Genomic DNA, 20,602 nt, shown 5'->3' on the forward strand with positions numbered 1-20,602 from the left:
ACACACACACACACACACACACACACACACACACACACACACACACACACACACACACACACATCCAGGCATGCAGAGAGAGAGACACACACAGAGAGAGAGAGAGAGAGAGAGAGAGAGGGTCTCTTTAACCCGTTCCTCTCCAGTGAGCCTGCCTGGGGTGGCAGGTGATGGGTGGATGCAGGCAGACGACGTGAGGCGAGGGGCTGGGGGGGCGAAGGGGGGGAGGGTGTTAGTAATTGGAGGACGGAGTGGTGGGGATGAAGGGTTGAAACCGATCTGAACCAACACCAACACGTTCTCCCCTCCCCTCAGCAAAGCTCAGAAGACACCGGCGTTTCAGAGCCGTCACTATGACAACAATCTGTCAATCATCGCCAACCGGCGGGCTTCCTAATTAGGGGGCTGATGGCGCTGGATTATGAGCGGCTGCCCGGGCTTCGGAAAGCGAGGCTCAGCCCGCCGTGCTTACCAACGGAGATAAACACTGATGTTCGTTCGTGCTACGCGCATCTTGTCACGCTTTTTTATTTTCCTGCCTGAACAATCCCACAGGCAGGTCGGAAGGTTCACTGTGCGGTTAGACGACGAGTCCAAGAAAAAACCAACAGGAACTCTGGCTGTGGTGATGGATAAGCTTTCTATGCCAGCTCCAAATCAAAAACCACATTTTGCTTTCTTTCCAAGCAAACGCTCCAAATGTTTAAAAAGGTTAATAAACATGAACACACCACGATGTTTCCTTCCATCTTGGCCATGACTCTCCACTTACATTAATTGCAAAGATTTACGATTAGCTAAAAAAAAAGAAAAGAAAGAAATCTAGCAGCAGCAAATAAACCAAACTAAGACAGGAGGAAGGTTTACTGGACAGCTACTGTCATGCACACTCACTTCGGACCTTTGTAGAAGAATGGCAAAAAGAAATTGCTACAACTTGTGTAACACGGTGGTGGCAGAATGATACTGTGGGGATTGCTGTTTCAGGAGGGACAGGAAAGCTGGCCCTGCTGCTCAGAGTAAATGGGTACATAAAGGTCAAAGGTCACTTTTAAACCACAAACATTAATGGGTTGTATTTGGATTTTATGAGATACACCAAGAAAAACAGTACAAAACTGTAAACTGAAGCAAAATTAATATGAAATATATAAAGAAAACGTTTGTTGTGTATACATGTTCTGCCCGTTTTAGATTCAAAAGTACTTTAAAAACTTCTTAAAAGCGTGTGTTCACAGACTCTCTCCATGCAGTCTGACCGAGCTCGAGCAGAAATGTTCAGCTTCTGCATTTAAAACCCAAAAGAAACAAAGTTCAGCTGTGACTGAGGCAAAAGGGGGCTCTACAGTAAGATATGTTAAACACTTTGAAAACCATGTACCGTTTTAATTTCACCTCACTATTATGCAAACTTGTCTTGAAATCGTTAAAGTTTTGGGTTGTGAAAGTTTAAGGGCTGCGAGTGCTTTTGCATTGATAAACATTTCCTCGCAACGTCCCTGCTGATGCGATCGTGTCGACCAATGAAGCGCCTCAAAGTGTGTGTGAGACAGGAAGCCGGCTCAGATGCCTGCCGAGGGGCTCTTTTACCTTGTGAGCCACTTGAGTTGGAGCGCAAACAACAGAGCAGAACACGACTCTGCAGCATGTTGACAACATGACACCGTTAGTCCTGCTGGGCCTGTCGCGCTCAGCGCCGCGGAGATGGCTGTCAGGTTTGGACACACACACAGCACCGTGTAGGTCAACACAGCCCACAAACACTAGATTCCCCCAAGGACCTGTACGTACACGGTGTCACACACACCAGAAACCAGTATAGTGTGGGAAGGGTGATGGGGTGGGGGGGGGGGCGCAGCGGGGGAGGAGGAGGTGAAGGCTCTGACCCACAAAGGCTGATTTCATTAAAGGAGGGAACAGGAGAGGAAAGGAAACAAGCGGTGAGTGGAGGGGACCAGAGAGGTCTCCGAGTCTATGACCACAAATGGAGAGGGCAGACACCAGCTGTCACTTGCTTGTGTCAGCCCTATTCTCAGCTGCTGTGTGTGTATGTGTGTGTGTGTGTGTGATCTCAGTCAGAGTGGTTTCAGTTACAGCAAACTTTGACTCTTTGTAAATGTAGCTGGAGGCGACGATCAACAAAAGCTACGGATTGAGACGTTAGGGTGGACAGAAGTGTGTTTTTCACTTAAAGCTCAAAGCGTACACAGCGTAGCCTACCTGGTGATTTATTACTGACTCTAAGTGAGTAAAGAAGAAGCAGGAGGAAAGGTGGGGGGAGAACTTACCCTTTTTCTCGGGGGACCTCGCTCTTCGTCCTTGGGGCCCCGCCCTGCTCCTGCCCCGCCTCCTGTCCGCCCTTGTCGCCCCCCTTTGCCCTCTCCAGCTGGAGGTCGGATGGTCATCCTGATCTCTGGCGGGCAAATATAGTTCTCGAGGCTCTTGGGCGGCTTCTTGGTGCGCTTGGTGGTCTGGATCTTCAACTTGAGACTTCCCTCCTGGAAACTCGCTTCCTTGATGGAGAACTCCTGCTCCTCCATAAGCCCCTCCCCTTGCTCCTCTAGCCCCTCCCCCTCACTGGCAGCGCCGTTAATCACGTCATCGCCGTGCACCGGCCCGGCGCCTCCCGCCGCCAGTTGATGCTCCTCGCCGGGCCCTGCCCTGCCTCCCCGAAGGTCCGCCTCTTTGGGTCGGGCTGAGCCAACCAGATCCCTCGGCTCCATCCACGCTCCCGCCAGAGCCAGTCAGGATGGGGGGGAGGGGGGGCGAAGCTCTGGCAATCGGCCAATGGGAAGATTCAGCGCAGGGGTCTGGTGGGCTGCTTGGTGCTGTCAGTCAGCTACTGGGATTGCGTCCGTAGTCCCACAGGAACGCATCGAAGCCAGGGACAATCTGCGAGAGAAGAGCAGGGGAAGAACACGATTAGAGGGAGAAAAGGAGCTCTGCATCTTCTGTTCGCGTACAACCTCTCAGCACAGGCTTGTACGCTGTCAACAGCCTCACTGGCAGCCTGTTGGACGCGAAGACAGACAGGATCATCACAGAGCTGCAGAGGCATGCTGCCAGACTCTGATTTGCATTTTGAATCTCACATAAATAAACTGATTTTTCACTTTTGTAGTGTTGTCTCAGTAGCTGCCTTCATCGTTTCCAGCAGATCTGAAGCAGAGCAGTGCTGGCGCTCGTGATCAATTTCAAATAAGACATTCCTCTTCTCTGCTCTAGAGCCAGGCTCAAGTTATCTTGAGGACACAGGGCAGAAAATCTGAACAAAAATGACTTTCTCCTTTAAATCCAAAGCAGGGGGGCAGAGGGAGGGAGTCTTACCGTGGAGGGAGGGGCGAGAAGCAAATGCCAGCAGAGAAAGAAGGAGAGAAGGAATCTAAATTCCTTCCCCAGATGTGGTTTACGAGCTGGTCTGGAAAAACCAGCGTCTGAACTGTTTTACACACTCACATAGAAGCATTGCTGCACGCATGCATTAAAAACCCGTTATGCACATAAATACACATCCAAATGACAGTGTTGCTGTCATGGAGCAGGCTGCACCGCTGCACCCGCACCGCTATTTAGAGAGAGGAGAATTTCTCACAAGATTAAGGATTTTAGCATCGGATCATTGTATATACGCGCATGCACGTTGTCATCACCGTCACGCGCGCGCATACCGACACAGGCCAAATACACCGAGGTATAAACAGAAAGCAACCAAAACAAACACTAGACTACAGTTCTTACTACAGCTCCAGGGAATCCCATCAGTCAATATGACATGAGGCAGGACTGAGTGGAAGTGGGGAATGCTGTCTCACATGCTGAGTTGAGTCTGGCACCATTTACACTGATGTGAACCCGGACCGGACCACGGTCTGCAAACATGACTCAAGTAGAAGTTTTGCTGCGCGCTGGAGACACATAAAGACCTCAGTGTTCACAGCAAGCGGCCAAAAGAAAACATCCTCAACCCCTATTCAGAGTTACACACCATGAGGGTTACTGCTGGAATACACCATCCATCCATCCATCCATCCATCCATCCATCCATCCATCCATCCCTCCATCCCTCCATCCCTCCATCCCTCCCACATCAGGTAATGGGGGGGAAAACGTCCAGGATGGGAATTCCAGACATCTATCTCCCAGCGTCACTCTGCAGCTCCTTCTGACGGTAACCAAGGCGAATCCGGGCCACAAGGGATGCACAGTCCCTGCACAGTCCCTGCAGTGGGCTCTAGGTCTTCCCCAGAGTCTCCTCCCAGTTGCACATGCAGAGAAACTTCCAAAGGGAGAAACCCAGGAGGCGTCCTGATCAGCTGCCATAACCACCAGGAGGAGAGCTCCTCTCTCCATCTCTAAAGAGGGGAGGCCCATTTCAGCTGCTTGTTCTCATCTCATGAATAGGCCTGTCATGAGAACAAATTCTGCTGGATGACAAATTGTCCCATTAATTACAGTAACAAACAATAATATCCATTTTTAAGTCATAAAAATGGAAGTACCCGCTCTCAAAGACAAGTGAACTTTAATTTCCAACGAACATTCAATACTGGAACTGGAAGACATTTTAAATATCAAAATAAATAAAACAATCGAAACAACGAATAAAAACAGACACCGAAGTTTCTGTAAACAAAATTGCCCTTTGAAAAATGAGCTAATTGAGACCAACACACCGGAGTGAAGCTCTTTGTCATCCAGTTTTTGGTAAAGAAAGATAAACAATCATACAAATTGAAATTATCGACCTCGTTTTAATTTATCACATGATTAATCGATTCATTCCTTATGGCGACAAGCTTACTAATGACCATCGGTGAGTCTCAATGTGGATAAATCTGTAAATTCAGAGTTCTGCTTTTTGCTAACAGACTGAAGACACCACCTTCCACCCCATGATCACTTGAGAACAAGACGCCAAGATAAGGATTGCAGACCAGCCTCTTCCATTCAAGAACCAGACCAGATCCAGACTTGGGGAGCTGACTGCTACCCTGAAACAGGTCGGGTAAAACACAAACCAGAAACCTTCCTCTCTACTATTATGCCTTGAGACCCTAAGCTGAGCATTACCTGGATGCTTTTTCTCAATGTGCTTTTGTCTGAGCAAGAGTGAAAAAGAAATCCTCGCCATCACAATAGTGAAGAAACCTCCATAACACAAGCTCTTAGGAATAAATATCATAATTCAGGGGTTTTATTTAAAACAGAGTTTAACTGTCTGTTCTGTTTTAAAGTTGCAAATCCTAAAAAACTTTACTTTACTAGACTGAAACGGCTTATAAGCTTTCCTGATAGGAATCTGAAAATTCGAGAACAGCAGTGGTTTTACTGTTAAGGTGTACTTTAACATTAAATGTGCTTTTCCTTTTTTGAGCAGTGACAGACTGTGAAGCTAAAAAAATAGTCCAAAGTGTTTCTACTGTTCCCATTCAACAACGCTGCTTTTCACCAAAACACTTTAAGCCAGTGGTTCCCAAACTTTTTCTCCTGGGCCCCCTCCCAGCGGTTTCCAAACATTTTCTGCCCCCCCATGATTAAAAATAGCTGGCTGGTTGAACGATGTGTTTGTGTTTATGTGTGTGTGTTTGTGTGTGTGTGTGGAGGGGGGGGGAGGAGGATGAGGATTCTTAGAGACTCCCTGTCTCCAACATTTTTGGGGGGCAAAATTAATGTACGTAGCTGGACATAGACAACAACACCAGTAGCCTACAGGCTACTTGTTAACAAGCTGCAAGCAAATTGACAGAGGAATAACAGAGAGTTGGCCATTCTAAGGTAAAAACCCAGCGCATACAGCATTCATGTTTTTTTTGTTTTTTTTTATCTAGACGGCTTCCCGCGCCCCCCCTGCAATGGCACGCCCCGCAGTTTGGGAACCTCTGCTTTAAGCTACTAAACAACAATCGTTTTTCAGTGTAAAAAGAGACGTGATTTCTGAAAGTGCTAAAAACATTAAAATCCCCAAAGATCACAAGGCAATAGTATGAAATGTTGATTTTAACGGTTAATAATGGTCGCCGGTTTTAACATTACAGACTTGTTAAAATGTTTTATAACTGTGTTGCCTTGAAGCACATCTGCTTCCAGCTGTCAGTCAGGCAGTTCATCACAGAGGACAACCAGCCCAGCATGCACACACTGCAGGGCATTTTAGGGAGGCCAGCTAGCTGATCGTGGTTCAATGAGAAGTGTCGTTGTCTTGAATCCTAAATGTGTGGGTTCAGACCCAGCCTCCTACCGTCACATGTTGGTGTGCCTCTGGGCAAGGAACATCTAACCAAGTGGCCTGATCTGCATGTATGGGTATGAATGTGTGACACAGCAGTGATTTTTGTCAATGCGGCTCTCATGTAAAGCACTATGAGTGGTGGATATAGCTAGAAATACCCATTTAACCTAACAGAGAGAAGCAGGCGTGCACAGAAAGGACAGAAAAAGGATTCGGACTCGGGTTCTTCTACCGTTTCACCACCATGCAGCTTTGAATTATTATTATTTTTTGTAAAATGACATTGAAAAATTTGTTTCCCAAAGTCAAAAATGATTGATTAAGACAAACTTCTTGAATCCCTTTTCAACCAAACATTCAATAAAAAAAAAAACAATAAGAGTAAAACTGTTTTCATTAATCAGTAGAACAACCTCATGCACAACCAAATCCAAAACCGAAGAGAGCTTTAAAAGGGAAAGGTAGCAGAAACCGTCAGCAAACGAGTGTGAGAAGCTTCTAGCAAGGATCGAGGGGAATCGTCTTACTTTGGTCATGGTGTTTGTGTTTTTCTCCTATAAGTCAAACCACTCTAATTTGTAAACCCTGCTTAAAAAGCAGCTAGCGTTATAAAGCTAAGCTCAAAGTTGATTTAGAAAAGCTACTTCAAGCAGGACATATCACGTGAAAGAGTTCTTATCAACAGAGCTGCCTAACCTTTAAAGATTCATTAAAAAGTGAAACTACGACTGCAACCCTATGCAACACCATTCGGTGCGTAAATGTTGATATTTCAACAAACGCTAGGAGTCACGATGCAGAGAGAAACTGCCTAGCATCAATAATTGATCAACTGTCAGCTGTGGCTGGCCAAGAACTCAAAAAGCTGATCTCTATCAATAAATGAAAGCTCCACAATAAGTGCGACCAGATGACGTTAAAACAGCTCTTTCATGTGGATTCTGGGTGAAGAAGACTCAAAGCCAACAATTCTCAGGTGTTTAAAAAATGCACTTTAGTAAAGCCATTTTGCAATGTATTTTCTGAAAGCATGTCATGAGGAGTCTGTGGTTCACTCAAGTGGTGACAGAGTGAAAAAAGTACAACAGGGAGGTCGAACAGAGTACAGATAATTTGCTCTGCTTTATCTTTTTGAGCTTTTGGCCCTTGTCTGTTAATGAGCATCCAAGATTTAGAAAAAGTGGCAACATTTTGGAGTTTTCTCCATTTTTCTCTCAGCTAAACACAGAAACGCATATCTGGCAATGCTAACTGCGCTAAACGCTAACGTCGCAATCTAAAGATAGTTTAAAATGTGAATTCTAATTACGCTCCTTTTGTTTCAATATAACAATAAAAACCTGGATTTATAATTTCCTACTTCCAAGAAACTTTGGGGGTGAGGAGGGTTACACCCTGGACAGGTCACCTGTCCATTACAGGCCTCTGCTCCCAACACAATGTTAACATTTTAACTGGTGATCCGACTCTTTAACTTCACCCCCAGTTCAAGATGAAGGCAGGTCTTCTGACGTGAAGATTTGTTGTTGTCATCGGATGGAGTCAATGTTTTTATGCAGCTCAAACAGAAAGAACCGGTGCTAAACCACCACCACCACCTCCAGTTTAGCTCCGAAACTGATACTGTTAAAAAAAAAAGAAGAAAAGAAAGAAGAAAAGAAAAGCAAGAGGAAACTGTAATCAAAAGGCTCTGCACCACAATAAGAATCACTGATGCTCACAGCAGGGAGAAGAAAAACCCATTTCAGACAAGGTTTCTTCTTTTAATGAATAAATAAAACAAATGTTTAATTGCTTGAAGAATCTGAAGAGTTTTACTCTTCAGATTCAAGGCCACAAACTACTCAGAACTTTTTATTTCCTTTTAAGAAAACTTCGGTTTTTAACAGCAGTTTTCTTTTTTTTAAGTTGCAGAAAGTATCCATCAGTCTCTCTGTGGCAAACATTATTTTCCTCTGTGGTAGATCTCCACATCTTAAATGCAAAGCCTTTTTGGCAGCCCGAAGTCTCGGATGTCACAGCCTCCGTGATTTAAGTCTTCCCCTAAACAGTTCTCCAAACAAATCCGGCTCACTGTACGACCGCACATTGGGAAGGGTTACATCAGTCTGTAACAATGATACATAAATAAAGCAGCCAACATGATCAGCTTGATGGATTACCCATCTCAGGGGTGTCTTTCATACCCCTCTAGAAAGAATGAAAACCGCTCACTTCCAGGAAGAAATCGCTGCAAAAAAAAATAAAAAAAAAGAGCTCTAAACCACCACTGTGGTGGCTTCGATGGCTTCTGGGTTTGACAGAAATAACAGCAGATATTAGGTCCGGCCTGATCTCTCAGAGTGCCCACATGACCCACTTTGGTCCTCATGCCAGTCGAGTGACTCGCCCCCTGTGGTATGCGTGAAAGCCACCCTGGCCATCATGTGACTGCGAACAATGACAGGAAACAAAAAAAAAAAAAAATACACCGATGCCAACCACGAGACACACACAGGTTCACAGATCAAAAACACACACTTTGAACATTTGCGGCCTTTTACCACCATGGCCCTATATGACAACAGAGTGGTATTAAGCATTAGTCCAGGCTATTACTACGTAAACTACTTAGCTAGGTCATGGCTCCTTCTCCTCCCTCCCTGCTCAGCTGCCCTAAGAAGTGTTTAGTGCAGTTACTGGCAGGCCCGGAGAGTTTATGTAAGCCTGACCCTTCCTCGGGCCTCCCTCACTTACTTAGCCCGAGCCTCACTGTCTCCTCTCTCCTACACACACACACACACACACATGCAGGCATACACATACACACCTCAGCTAGCCTCAAACAGCAGGCTGATTGTGAGAGGCCAGACTCGCTGCATAAATAGCTTTATTATGCTCTCAGAACTGCCAGAGCTAACCAGCTTCGCTCTCAAACAGCATAAGGTCGAGCGAGGAGGGCCACGCAACGTTTTGTCTAATGATGAAACACCGATAATGGAACACAGATGGACAGAGGAGAGAGACGGTGCATGATGCAAACGTACAGACAAAACTGAGGAAGAAAAGAGTGTTAGCGAAAAAACGGAGAGAGTGAGACAGAGGCAGGGGAAGGCAGCAGAAACACAACCTTTTAAGGCTGCATACCCAGCAGCTCAGTGCCTGAGGTGGACTCGCAAATAGCTCATACACACATGGAGACAAATGCATGCACACACACACACATTTACAGATTCAGATGCACACCAAATGGCTGTTTTATTTTTTTGTTTTTTTTATTTGCACAAGCTGGTGATTTCTCCCCCCCCCTCCCCACACCCCATCTTTCTTTTTCATGCGAGAGAACCACCACAGTCTGTGGCTGCAGATGAGTATCTTAATGAGATGCAGAACACTGTCTTTTCATTTATCTGCTTTACTCTTTTAATACAGCGCTGAAATGTTTCCAACAGGACGCAGTCTTAGCTTGGAGGAAAATCCTAAGACGTGGGCCCGGTCGTCTTCACAAGCAGAGCCTGCCTGATGCTTAAGCAAACTAAGCGGCTGTCACAGAAGTCAGGTGTACAAATGTAAATCTGTACTGTGTGTTTTGCAGTAACTACAGTTCTCATCTCTATTTTCAAAAGGTTGTGTGTAAAATCTGTTTACTCAGACTTTTTCTGAGTAAACAGATTTTGGTTTTGAAGCAACTCAGCACTTTCACCATCTTACTTTTCAACTTAACTACAGAAACACAGAGAACCTGCTGAAGACACGCTGATGAGAACCAAATTTCTGATCCCAAAATCTGATTTCTCTTTGAGAACTATAATATATAGGAACAGGTAGGAAAAAACAGCATTCAGAATATTTTTTATATCCTTGCTACCGATATTGTCCCTACAGCACTTTAAAAGCAGAGATGATGTCACTCTTAAAAACATGTTTTCCTCATATTTCAAAGTTAAAAGATTAGAGAGTTAATATATCTTTTTTTTTTAAAACCTTGGAACCCATATTTGCAATTAGCACAGTTAGCATTAACATTAGGGTGGCCTCCATGTGCATTTCCTGGAGCAGTGGCTCCAAAGGTTGAGATCCCAGTAGGTGATAAGAATCAACAACTGAGCTCTAAAAATTCACTTCAGAAAAAAAAATTGATTGGGGAAGGAAAAAATATGCCTCATGATAAAGTGATTACCCCTTAAATAAATCAAGAATTAGCTGTGAATAACTTGTTTGTTTGTTCATTGTTGTTTTTGGGAAACTGGGTTCAATTCACTGCTACTATGTGCAATCAAGAAGTCATTAAAACATAGCAGAAATCTAAAAGATCTAAAAAGAAAAAAAAAGTAGCACTTTTTGACCCAAATTCCAAAAAAAAAGAAAGAAAAGATGAGAAAGTTACTGACATATACTAGTCTGAAAATGTTTAAAAAGTCATTTCTAAGTGTTTGGGACTCCAGAGAACCACAATGAGTCATTATCCACACATGGAGAAACCATGAAGCAGTGGGGAACCTTCCCAGGAGCGGCTGGAAAGAACACCAAGACTCGTCTCACATTTGCTAAAAGCATCTTGATAAGTGTGCACTGTGCATATTGCATTACATGTTAGTACACTGATGAGACGAAGGCAGAACCTCTGGATGGTGCGTGTTCTGTTCACCTGGCACAAAACTAACGCAGCACTTCAGAAAAAGAACATCTTACTGAGGGCGAAACATGGAGGCGGAGGTGCTATTGTCAGGGGCTGCTTTGAAGCAGCCACTGAAGAAACTCTGAATCTCTACGTGAAAATCCTGAAGAGGAATTTCTGGCCATTAGTTTGAGACCTTACAAAACAAAAACCTGCTTCTTGCATCTGTCTTTTTTTTTTTTTTGTTCGACGTCAACACTTGTTTAGTGATCTCAAACATTTAAGCTACAACAAAAAAGCCAAACAAGCTAACTCTGTAAGGGGGCAAATCCTTTTCACAGGACCGCACTGCTACTAGAGGAATAGTGCATTAATGTTTGAACATGGATGATATAAAGGGGATATTAGGTGGGCTCTGATGAGTTATGGTTGTTTGAAGGGGCCCCAAATCAAACTCAGCTTAAGGTCCCGGACAGCCTTGGACAGGCTCGGTTCACAAATCAAACAAGCGGAGAAGCGAGTTTCTAACTTAGATGACCGGCAAGGTGAAAGAAGCCATCAAACGGATTATTCTAAAGATCATGACTCCTAGAACAAACGCTCCCGTCTCTGGCTGCTCAACATGGACGCCACATGCATGAGCTCGACTGTAAGGTGGCAGGAAGGACGACCATAAAACACCACATGTGGGGCAGCCATAATTGAAAATGATGGTCCTTGGAGTTGGCTCATGAAGAGATGCACACACACACATACACATACTGAGACACACACACACACACACAAATCCCCAGGACAAACCATATGCCAGGTAGCAAGAAACCCATCCTCACCTAACTACACCCTGCACAAGCAGATGAATGTTAAACCATTTTAACTGCAGCAGAAGACACAAAATGGCTGTCAGCAAAAAAAAACACCTCCCCTACTCTCCCACTGTCTTCCTCCTTCTCCTCACCTCATCCCCCCCACTCCCCACCTCTGTTCTCTCCCTCTCTTCTCCCTCTGCTACCACTTTCCTTCGCCCTCCACCTCACTCCCTCTCCCCCCCACCCCTCACTTCACTCCCTCTTTCTCTCAGAGCGCTCTGCCAAAAGGTGCTCCAGTGCCGATATTCTGTTCACAGAGACTGCCAACAGTTAGATTTGTCCTTGGATCCCGTTCACATTCCCTCCCTCCCCTCTCCTCTCCCTGTGATCCTATTTCGACCTGAGGTCCTCAGCCCAGAAGGGGATACACCTAATCGATTTCTCATGCTTTAATTTAAAGGTGGCACAGGCATCTTGTTACCTAATAGGGGAGTAACAACAGCCAGCTTGGTACTTTTTATGCCGGGGAGAAAAAAAGAAAAAAAAAAAAAGATGAAATTGCTGCCCTGTTTTGAGTGGGGGAGGGGGGCTGAAAGTGCTAACGAGACAGGATCGATAAAATTACCTCTATTATCCATCCTTCAACATGGTCATGCACTGCCTGCCCTTTATCACCCACATGAGCTCACTTCCACAACTTCACTCCCGCACGTTCAGGAGAGCTGACCGAACGTCGCCTCTGCTCCCTCCACCCTCCAGCTGCGCTCGTCTTCGGTGGGATCTGGACCGGACCGCGGTTTTTCAAAGGCCGATATTCTTCCTTCATCAACGGCACAGCACTAGTACGTGCATGAACTCATTTCGATTCTATTTTCTCGTACCCAGAAAATAAAAAACCGGACCAGGTATTGATCCAGAGAGCACAGACTGGAAGAAACGTGCATGTTCTAGCATTTCTGCATCGGGGTGTAATGCGTTTATGCTACAATGTATCTATTATGCACTCGTCTTTAGGCTCAATTCACAGGTTTTCAACAAGTTAGCATTGCAGACTGAGGTGGCCGCTGAAGACGGCTGACTTTGTGTCTGGTTGAAAGTGTCAGTGACGACTCAGTCATGCTTTTCAGATCACTGTCCTGTTAAGATACCAAATGAACAGAACCCAGCAGCTTTTTAACTTTAAACGATTTGGAATATCAAAGAATTTATAATGTGTTTCACTTTAACAAGGCCCCACCCTTCAGTGAAGTGGACCAAAACACTGTTTGGAAGAAAAACAGTCCCGCAGCATCACAGAACCCCCACCATGCTGTACAGTGGGTATGAGATGCTTTTCATTCTTTGTTTCAGCCCTGACTCATTCATGGTGTTTCTTGCCAAAACACTCAGTCTATGGCCGACTCTCATTTTGCTACTTATCTTTCATCGTTAGCCTTCGACCCTCCTTTTCTCTGGGAGTCCCGATAGTTTCTGTCACGTAGGGAGGAGGCGAAGGGGCCAGAGCTCCAACAAAGTGATGTTTTAATAGTGGAAACTACAGAACAAATCAGATTTATTACAACAGTACATGAGGGTTTGGATCCTGGGGCTTTTGGACTCGTTTATGCAACTCCAACAGAACAAATAGTAAATTCAACAACCAGAAGGAACTTAATGTTATTTTACAGCCTGAAAAAGTCAGAAACATGTGTGGGGGGGTTTTATGCTTCACGTAATGTGATGCTATGCGATGAACTGTCAACGATAAATGAAGATGAAGGAAGTGGAAGAAACGTCTGATTGAAGCGCAGTGTTTGATTAGTGAGGTGAACATTTCCCTGGACCAAAGACCCACAGACATCAAAGTTCTGCTCAATAGATGCCGAGCAGAACCTTGAATCCCATTTCCTGGTGTCACCTCTGACCCTTCACACTAAACTCAGGAGGTAAAGACAGACAAGTTCTAATGAATTGTCAGGCTCTCCTCATGTTAAGAAGCTAAAAATGAACCTACTTCAATGTAATTGAAATATTCAAGATTGTTTCTGTGATCCGTTATCAATGAAACACAATATAAGATCCATGAATTAAAACAGGAGAAATTAACCACGGTATTTTTAAATGTCCTTCAAAAAGAACTGAGGTTTACTGATCTGACTGCAAGCATGTCAAATTGCGAAGCATGTCAAACTTTGAAATATTGAATTTAGTACTTTTTTTCAAAAGAGTGAGAGCTAAAATTACATATAAGTAGACCTAACCAGGTTAGAAACTTGTTATTGCGACTGAAATAAGTAGAAACTAAATACAATGACATGCATCAAACTACATCCTAGTAGTGGTTTGTGTAACAAGCAAGAAAACAACATCCAATGCAGGATTCCTATCTGTTTACATAGAGCCGTACGTTCAAGCACGTGTAATCGGCAAGAGCTGATGCTGCATCATCTGATCACTATCCTGCTGAAAGATCAAGAGGCAACAGAGCCCGCCACATTTCTTAGTACTCTAAAGAGTCCAAGGCCACTGGAACAGAAAGTGGCCCACAGCATCACAAAACCTCCACTCTGTACTTAAGAGTAGGCACGAGGCGATGTATTCATCCTTTGTTTCATGCACCTGGATTGGCTGTTTGTTGGGGGAAAATCTGATCTTTGGTCGACTCTGGTTTCATTTCATTCCCCTTGATGTTACTGTTAGCCTCCGGTCGTGTGTTTCTCAGCAGTAAGTCACCCTAATCGTTTCTGCAGTGTAATTAAAGGGAGCTGTGTTTTAGCTCTAGCAGGTCATGGCTGCCCACCTGCACTGACAAAACTAAAGATCATTTATCAGAGAATCACCTAGACGAGAGGGTCATGTTAACCCCAGAGGAGCAGCAGGCGTGGACGACTCAGGAGAGAGAATATTTAGTTTAGAGTGGCATAACAGAAAGTCAGAAGAAGTTACAAGCTGAAACTTTCTAAACTTTCAACATGCAAAATACCATGTGGGGTTGAAAACTAACACTGAACCTTCCCCCAAACACATCCTCCTAGTGGGGAAACACGGTGGAGGTAGCGTCATGCTGCAGGGATGCTTTTCTTTGGTTACCCTTGATGCAGTTAAAAACAGAGCCATCCAGGAAAAAGAAAACCTGACTGAGGCTGCAAGATATTGCAGACTAAAGACAAACTTCAACAACAACGCTGACCAAACAGCAGTTCAGATCAAAGCATGCGTTAGGGTGGCCTAGTCAAAGTCCAAACCTAAGATCAACCATTCTGCAAAGTGGAAACAAATTCGGAACCATCTTTGCAAACTAAAAGCATCGCAAAGATGTGGAAAGACGACTTCAAGCGTTTGGATTTCTGGAATCTTTAACACACACAACAACAACAACAAGAAAAATCTCAAAAACGTAACGCCACAACAACACATCAAAACCCACAGAGCCCAAATCAGTTCGGCCCAACTTAACACCCCAAAAAAGTAACAAGCACCCCCCCAACCCCCGCACAATGTGACGGATTATCAATGTCAAATGAAGACGCAGGAGGCAGAGCCCAGCACGAAAATATCTGATCTAGCAGCGGTTTTTGATGAGTGAGGTGAACCTTTTCCTCCTGTGTCGGTGGAGAAGACCTAATCAAAGCCGCACAAGCGCCAAGGTGCTACCCAGCGATAACAAACGCTGCCTCCCTGGGTGATACAGCCTCGTTTGGGTTGCCTACGTGCGTGAATCTGCCCGCTTATTTTGTGGGCATGTGACTGCAAGCATTCTCAGCGCGCTCGCTGCGAGGAGCAGCGCTCTCCCGCACTTGGACGAGCTGCGTACCTGAAGGCGCACAAGACTCTCGCTTCAGATCTGCATGCAAAACAAGAAACACTTTCAAACAGCAGCACACGGGCACGCCGACATGGACAAGAAGAAGAGGTGCGTTCAGGTGCGGGAATGTGCTCAGTCAAGCGGGGCTACTTACCCATGTCTAATGTTGCCACACAGTCGGCTCTAACGTGTGAATATTTCATCAAGATCATTTACAATCCATTTAGCCGAGACACGTTTTTTACACAAGCGACGGATGGGATGACAGCCTCCCGGGGAGCTGTCAAACGGTGCCGGGGAGTAAATGTGGATGGATTTTTCTCTGACAGAAAACCCCGGGGAAAATGGCGTCAACAGCGCTTTGGAAAGAGAGGAGCGAGGGGGGGGGAAATAGGACTTGCGGGCGATCCGATGAGAATCAAGGTTGCAAAAAAANGAGTGACTCGCCCCCTGTGGTATGTGTGAAAGCCACCCTGGCCATCATGTGACTGCGAACAATGACAGGAAACAAAAAAAAAAAAAAAAAAAAAATACACCGATGCCAACCACGAGACACACACAGGTTCACAGATCAAAAACACACACTTTGAACATTTGCGGCCTTTTACCACCATGGCCCTATATGACAACAGAGTGGTATTAAGCATTAGTCCAGGCTATTACTACGTAAACTACTTAGCTAGGTCATGGCTCCTTCTCCTCCCTCCCTGCTCAGCTGCCCTAAGAAGTGTTTAGTGCAGTTACTGGCAGGCCCGGAGAGTTTATGTAAGCCTGACCCTTCCTCGGGCCTCCCTCACTTACTTAGCCCGAGCCTCACTGTCTCCTCTCTCCTACACACACACACACACACACATGCAGGCATACACATACACACCTCAGCTAGCCTCAAACAGCAGGCTGATTGTGAGAGGCCAGACTCGCTGCATAAATAGCTTTATTATGCTCTCAGAACTGCCAGAGCTAACCAGCTTCGCTCTCAAACAGCATAAGGTCGAGCGAGGAGGGCCACGCAACGTTTTGTCTAATGATGAAACACCGATAATGGAACACAGATGGACAGAGGAGAGAGACGGTGCATGATGCAAACGTACAGACAAAACTGAGGAAGAAAAGAGTGTTAGCGAAAAAACGGAGAGAGTGAGACAGAGGCAGGGGAAGGCAGCAGAAACACAACCTTTTAAGGCTGCATACCCAGCAGCTCAGTGCCTGAGGTGGACTCGCAAATAGCTCATACACACATGGAGACAAATGCATGCACACACACACACATTTACAGATTCAGATGCACACCAAATGGCTGTTTTATTTTTTTGTTTTTTTTATTTGCACAAGCTGGTGATTTCTCCCCCCCCCTCCCCACACCCCATCTTTCTTTTTCATGCGAGAGAACCACCACAGTCTGTGGCTGCAGATGAGTATCTTAATGAGATGCAGAACACTGTCTTTTCATTTATCTGCTTTACTCTTTTAATACAGCGCTGAAATGTTTCCAACAGGACGCAGTCTTAGCTTGGAGGAAAATCCTAAGACGTGGGCCCGGTCGTCTTCACAAGCAGAGCCTGCCTGATGCTTAAGCAAACTAAGCGGCTGTCACAGAAGTCAGGTGTACAAATGTAAATCTGTACTGTGTGTTTTGCAGTAACTACAGTTCTCATCTCTATTTTCAAAAGGTTGTGTGTAAAATCTGTTTACTCAGACTTTTTTCTGAGTAAACAGATCTTGGTTTTGAAGCAACTCAGCACTTTCACCATCTTACTTTTCAACTTAACTACACAGAGAACCTGCTGAAGACACGCTGATGAGAACCAAATTTCTGATCCCAAAATCTGATTTCTCTTTGAGAACTATAATATATAGGAACAGGTAGGAAAAAACAGCATTCAGAATATTTTTTATATCCTTGCTACCGATATTGTCCCTACAGCACTTTAAAAGCAGAGATGATGTCACTCTTAAAAACATGTTTTCCTCATATTTCAAAGTTAAAAGATTAGAGAGTTAATATATCTTTTTTTTTTAAAACCTTGGAACCCATATTTGCAATTAGCACAGTTAGCATTAACATTAGGGTGGCCTCCATGTGCATTTCCTGGAGCAGTGGCTCCAAAGGTTGAGATCCCAGTAGGTGATAAGAATCAACAACTGAGCTCTAAAAATTCACTTCAGAAAAAAAAATTGATTGGGGAAGGAAAAAATATGCCTCATGATAAAGTGATTACCCCTTAAATAAATCAAGAATTAGCTGTGAATAACTTGTTTGTTTGTTCATTGTTGTTTTTGGGAAACTGGGTTCAATTCACTGCTACTATGTGCAATCAAGAAGTCATTAAAACATAGCAGAAATCTAAAAGATCTAAAAAGAAAAAAAAAGTAGCACTTTTTGACCCAAATTCCAAAAAAAAAGAAAGAAAAGATGAGAAAGTTACTGACATATACTAGTCTGAAAATGTTTAAAAAGTCATTTCTAAGTGTTTGGGACTCCAGAGAACCACAATGAGTCATTATCCACACATGGAGAAACCATGAAGCAGTGGGGAACCTTCCCAGGAGCGGCTGGAAAGAACACCAAGACTCGTCTCACATTTGCTAAAAGCATCTTGATAAGTGTGCACTGTGCATATTGCATTACATGTTAGTACACTGATGAGACGAAGGCAGAACCTCTGGATGGTGCGTGTTCTGTTCACCTGGCACAAAACTAACGCAGCACTTCAGAAAAAGAACATCTTACTGAGGGCGAAACATGGAGGCGGAGGTGCTATTGTCAGGGGCTGCTTTGAAGCAGCCACTGAAGAAACTCTGAATCTCTACGTGAAAATCCTGAAGAGGAATTTCTGGCCATTAGTTTGAGACCTTACAAAACAAAAACCTGCTTCTTGCATCTGTCTTTTTTTTTTTTTTGTTCGACGTCAACACTTGTTTAGTGATCTCAAACATTTAAGCTACAACAAAAAAGCCAAACAAGCTAACTCTGTAAGGGGGCAAATCCTTTTCACAGGACCGCACTGCTACTAGAGGAATAGTGCATTAATGTTTGAACATGGATGATATAAAGGGGATATTAGGTGGGCTCTGATGAGTTATGGTTGTTTGAAGGGGCCCCAAATCAAACTCAGCTTAAGGTCCCGGACAGCCTTGGACAGGCTCGGTTCACAAATCAAACAAGCGGAGAAGCGAGTTTCTAACTTAGATGACCGGCAAGGTGAAAGAAGCCATCAAACGGATTATTCTAAAGATCATGACTCCTAGAACAAACGCTCCCGTCTCTGGCTGCTCAACATGGACGCCACATGCATGAGCTCGACTGTAAGGTGGCAGGAAGGACGACCATAAAACACCACATGTGGGGCAGCCATAATTGAAAATGATGGTCCTTGGAGTTGGCTCATGAAGAGATGCACACACACACATACACATACTGAGACACACACACACACACACAAATCCCCAGGACAAACCATATGCCAGGTAGCAAGAAACCCATCCTCACCTAACTACACCCTGCACAAGCAGATGAATGTTAAACCATTTTAACTGCAGCAGAAGACACAAAATGGCTGTCAGCAAAAAAAAACACCTCCCCTACTCTCCCACTGTCTTCCTCCTTCTCCTCACCTCATCCCCCCCACTCCCCACCTCTGTTCTCTCCCTCTCTTCTCCCTCTGCTACCACTTTCCTTCGCCCTCCACCTCACTCCCTCTCCCCCCCACCCCTCACTTCACTCCCTCTTTCTCTCAGAGCGCTCTGCCAAAAGGTGCTCCAGTGCCGATATTCTGTTCACAGAGACTGCCAACAGTTAGATTTGTCCTTGGATCCCGTTCACATTCCCTCCCTCCCCTCTCCTCTCCCTGTGATCCTATTTCGACCTGAGGTCCTCAGCCCAGAAGGGGATACACCTAATCGATTTCTCATGCTTTAATTTAAAGGTGGCACAGGCATCTTGTTACCTAATAGGGGAGTAACAACAGCCAGCTTGGTACTTTTTATGCCGGGGAGAAAAAAAGAAAAAAAAAAAAAGATGAAATTGCTGCCCTGTTTTGAGTGGGGGAGGGGGGCTGAAAGTGCTAACGAGACAGGATCGATAAAATTACCTCTATTATCCATCCTTCAACATGGTCATGCACTGCCTGCCCTTTATCACCCACATGAGCTCACTTCCACAACTTCACTCCCGCACGTTCAGGAGAGCTGACCGAACGTCGCCTCTGCTCCCTCCACCCTCCAGCTGCGCTCGTCTTCGGTGGGATCTGGACCGGACCGCGGTTTTTCAAAGGCCGATATTCTTCCTTCATCAACGGCACAGCACTAGTACGTGCATGAACTCATTTCGATTCTATTTTCTCGTACCCAGAAAATAAAAAACCGGACCAGGTATTGATCCAGAGAGCACAGACTGGAAGAAACGTGCATGTTCTAGCATTTCTGCATCGGGGTGTAATGCGTTTATGCTACAATGTATCTATTATGCACTCGTCTTTAGGCTCAATTCACAGGTTTTCAACAAGTTAGCATTGCAGACTGAGGTGGCCGCTGAAGACGGCTGACTTTGTGTCTGGTTGAAAGTGTCAGTGACGACTCAGTCATGCTTTTCAGATCACTGTCCTGTTAAGATACCAAATGAACAGAACCCAGCAGCTTTTTAACTTTAAACGATTTGGAATATCAAAGAATTTATAATGTGTTTCACTTTAACAAGGCCCCACCCTTCAGTGAAGTGGACCAAAACACTGTTTGGAAGAAAAACAGTCCCGCAGCATCACAGAACCCCCACCATGCTGTACAGTGGGTATGAGATGCTTTTCATTCTTTGTTTCAGCCCTGACTCATTCATGGTGTTTCTTGCCAAAACACTCAGTCTATGGCCGACTCTCATTTTGCTACTTATCTTTCATCGTTAGCCTTCGACCCTCCTTTTCTCTGGGAGTCCCGATAGTTTCTGTCACGTAGGGAGGAGGCGAAGGGGCCAGAGCTCCAACAAAGTGATGTTTTAATAGTGGAAACTACAGAACAAATCAGATTTATTACAACAGTACATGAGGGTTTGGATCCTGGGGCTTTTGGACTCGTTTATGCAACTCCAACAGAACAAATAGTAAATTCAACAACCAGAAGGAACTTAATGTTATTTTACAGCCTGAAAAAGTCAGAAACATGTGTGGGGGGGTTTTATGCTTCACGTAATG

General features: G+C 44.8%; 1 protein-coding gene across 1 annotated transcript in view; it reads right to left on the reverse strand.

Annotated features, from left to right (window-relative positions):
- The window catches only part of setbp1 (SET binding protein 1), a 49,248-nt gene extending 33,400 nt beyond the window's left edge, over positions 1–15,848 (reverse strand). Inside the window, exons 1-2 of the mRNA XM_016674875.1 lie at positions 15,574–15,848; positions 2,289–2,892 (exon numbers count right to left, since the gene is read on the reverse strand). Of these exons, the coding sequence (XP_016530361.1) occupies positions 2,289–2,723 (435 nt within the window). The 5' untranslated portion in view covers positions 2,724–2,892; positions 15,574–15,848. The remainder of the gene's footprint in view (positions 1–2,288; positions 2,893–15,573) is intronic.
- Between the last annotated feature and the right edge of the window lie 4,754 nt (positions 15,849–20,602).

Source organism: Poecilia formosa, unplaced genomic scaffold (genome assembly GCF_000485575.1).
Source record: "Poecilia formosa unplaced genomic scaffold, Poecilia_formosa-5.1.2 Scaffold103, whole genome shotgun sequence".
In the NCBI taxonomy this organism is placed as follows: domain Eukaryota; kingdom Metazoa; phylum Chordata; class Actinopteri; order Cyprinodontiformes; family Poeciliidae; genus Poecilia; species Poecilia formosa.